Here is a 3,120-nt window from a genome sequence, read left to right as displayed (position 1 = left end):
CTGACCCAGAAATGATTGAAGGTAAGGTCCTTCCATAGCTTGCCTCAGGCTCCTCTGCATCTCTACAGGACTCCTGAAGTCTTCTGCTCTTCTGCATCCTGGCGCTGCAAGCTGCACTGCTGAAAATATCGGTAGGCTCGGACACCGCAGAGGTATCCCCTATACACAGTAAGTAATATCATGGAGGTGGAGAAGGTCTTGCATCCAATGTCGGCTAGCTGCTTGGCAGTTGGCATACTGGCTCCTAAATGCCGCGGCCTCCGCAGGTAATGTATCGCTGTTAAGGTTTACGCAACTTCCTGTGGCGACCAAACGCAGCACCCGGAACCAAAGACGTATGGGCCGCCGCCCTGACAATCTTGATCCTCAAGCTGTTGTTGTGTAGCGTTCTCGCTCCTGCATGCCCTTTCTCTCCAGGCTGGTTGCCAACAGGAGAGAAGGAACCACGTGCGTGCCACCACAGAAATCCACCAACCAAGGCGAGAACCTGTGCCGGGAGCTTGTCGTGCTGATTACCTCTGTGCACTTCCGGCTTCCGTCAAGAAACTTCTTAATTACATTTTTTATTTCTTCTAGTACCCAGCCATGTTCAGGCAAGGTGTTGTTCAGCTTCCAAATGTATAGTTTTTTCTCCCTTATCATCCTATTATTAATTTCTAATTTTGTAGCAATATGGTCTGACAAGAAGGTTTGTATTATTTCTATGTATTTTTAATTTATTGATGCTTGCCTTGTGACCTAGAATGTGATCTATTCTAGAGAATGTTCCATGTACATTGGAGAAGAAGGTATACTATGTTTTTTTGGGGGTGCATTAGTCTATACATATCTATGAGGTCAAGGTGGCTTATTGTGTGGTTTAAGTCTGTATCTCTGTTGAGTTTTTTTCTGGTAGTTCTGTCTTTTCTTGAAAGGGGTGTATTGAAGGCTCTGAGCACTATAGTAGTGTTGTCTATTTGCATTATTAGTTTTGTTAATGTTTGTTTTATGTACTTTGCTGGTCTTTCATTTGGTGCATAGATATTTATTATTGTTATGTCCTCTTGTTCTTTTGACCCTCTCAGTATTATGTAGTGACCTTCCTTGTCCTTTGTGATGGTTTTTACGTTGATATTTATTTTATCAGAGATTAATATAGCTACTCCTGCTTTTTTCTGGTTGCCATTTGCTTGGTATGTTTTCCCCCACCCTTTTATTTTTAGCCTGTCTTTATCTTCATTTTTCAGGTGTGTCTCTTGTAGACAACATATTGATGTATTTTGTTTTTTTATCCAATCTGCTACTCTCTTTCTCTTCAGCGGTGCATTTAAACCATTCACGTTCAGTGTGACTATTGAGAGGTTAGGTTTTATTGCTATCATTGTGTTGAGTTCTTTTTGGTGTTGTTGCTAGTTACTTTGGACCATGCACTTTCTGTGCTATGTCTGTAAGAAAGACATCTCTGAGTCTTTCCTGCAATGCTGGTCTTGTTTTTACAAACTCTCTTAGGTTCTGCTTTTCTGGGAATATCTTGATCTGTCCTTCATATCTGATGGATAATTTTGCTGTGCCAAGTTTTCTTGGTTGACTGTTGTGTTCTATGAGTGTTTGATATATTTCCTTCCACTCTCTTCTTGCTTGTATGGTTTCTTTTTAGAAATCGGCACTTAATCTTATCTGTTCTCCCTTATAGGTTACTCTTTGTTTCTCCCTTGCTGCTTTCAGGATTTTCTTCTTATCTTTGCTTCTGGCAAATTTAACTGCGATATGCCTTGATGTTTTTCTTTTGTGGTCTAATCTATATGGTGTTTGCTGAGCTTACCGAATACATATTCTGTCATTCTTCATTACGCCTGGGAAATTTTCCTCTAGTAATTCTTCCACAACTTTTTCAGTGCCTTTACTTGCTTCTTCCTTTTCTGGAATTTCAGTGACACACATGTTATTTCTCTTGATGGTGTCCCACACTGTTCTTAGGTTTTCTTCTTTTTCCTTCTATTTTGAGTTTGCTTTTTGCTCTATCAGATCAGTGGTGACAATTCTGTCTTCAGTTTCACTGGTTCTGTGTTCCATCTCATCAACTCTGCTCATATGTCCTTCCATCATGTTGACAGCCTCTGAAATATTGGACCTTATATTTTGAATAGTGGATTCTTGTTTTTCCACTGCCACTAATGCCTCCTTTGTTTTCTCTGCAATGCTCTGCATTGTTTTTCTGAACTCCTCCTGGTTTTTGCTTGTAGTATCCTGTAATTCATCAAGTTTGTCTTTCATCCATTTTATATATTCAGTCACTCCTCTTTTAAATTCTGTGTCAGAAAGTTCTATCAGACTTTCTGGCTTCAGGAAATCCACTGATACTGTGTCACCCTTTGGGAGTAATACATTGCTTTGCTCTTGTGTATTGTGTGGGATAGTTTGTTTTCTTTGAGATATTGATATGTTCTTGATCTAAAGACAATGCTCTAGAGATCATTTGGGCAGCTACCTAACTTGTGCATTTCTCTGAACTTCTGACTTCAGAGAAATGTGAGTTCAGAGCCTGTGAGGTGAATCTCTTGTTGGTAAGACTGGCCAAGGTGCTCTCGATTAAAGGCAAGTTGATTGCGCAGGAGTGTAGGCACTGGTGTGGCGCCAATGGGGTGAGGCAGGCACAGGGTTGGGGTGATCACAAGGGCCGGTCAAACACTTGGGAGACCTTGCTCAAACCTCTGCTGTCTTAGTGTGCTCACGATTTTGGTCCCTACTCAAATTCCCGCTGTCCATTGCCCACCCAGTGGTTTTCTCGGTGTTCCCTGCCTGGTGACACTTACGCAGGTGCCCTCACACAACAGCCCCTACTCCAGCAGAGTCCTGGATCCAACAGGACCCAAAATGTCAAGGTCAAATTCCCACTGACCCACTAGCCTCTGGCTAGTCTGTAGAGTCCACAAAAGCCAGCCAGTGGCTGGCTCATTTCTGTGCAGTTGGTGTGGCCCAAGAGAGCTTCGCCAAATTCCCCACCAGTGGGCACACCCTTGGTTGCTCTCTCAGGTAATCAGCAATGTCCCAGTAAACCCAGTCAGGATCCTACTGGCCTTACTCCTGCCAGATTAATTCCACAGCAGCTCGGCTGATACCTCTGGGTGATGGTTGGATCCA

At 42.7% G+C, this 3,120-nt stretch overlaps 1 protein-coding gene across 1 annotated transcript; it reads right to left on the bottom strand.

The window, feature by feature from the left end:
- Positions 1 to 62: 62 nt before the first annotated feature.
- LOC102871198 (cytochrome c oxidase assembly protein COX14-like) lies at positions 63 to 236 on the bottom strand. Its single transcript, XM_006902024.1, has one exon. The coding sequence runs from the start codon at positions 234 to 236 to the stop codon at positions 63 to 65; it is 174 nt and encodes a 57-aa protein (XP_006902086.1).
- Positions 237 to 3,120: the final 2,884 nt, after the last annotated feature.

The sequence above is a fragment of the Elephantulus edwardii genome, unplaced genomic scaffold (genome assembly GCF_000299155.1).
Source record: "Elephantulus edwardii isolate Elephantulus edwardi_28Jun2011 unplaced genomic scaffold, EleEdw1.0 scaffold00358, whole genome shotgun sequence".
In the NCBI taxonomy this organism is placed as follows: domain Eukaryota; kingdom Metazoa; phylum Chordata; class Mammalia; order Macroscelidea; family Macroscelididae; genus Elephantulus; species Elephantulus edwardii.
Note: the sequence above shows the minus strand (reverse complement) of the source record. Positions and strands in the feature narration are given on the sequence as shown.

Bases quoted from the DNA above. Each gene is read 5' to 3' on its own strand.
- LOC102871198 (XM_006902024.1), bottom strand. From the start codon at position 236: ATGCCAACTGCCAAGCAGCTAGCCGACATTGGATGCAAGACCTTCTCC.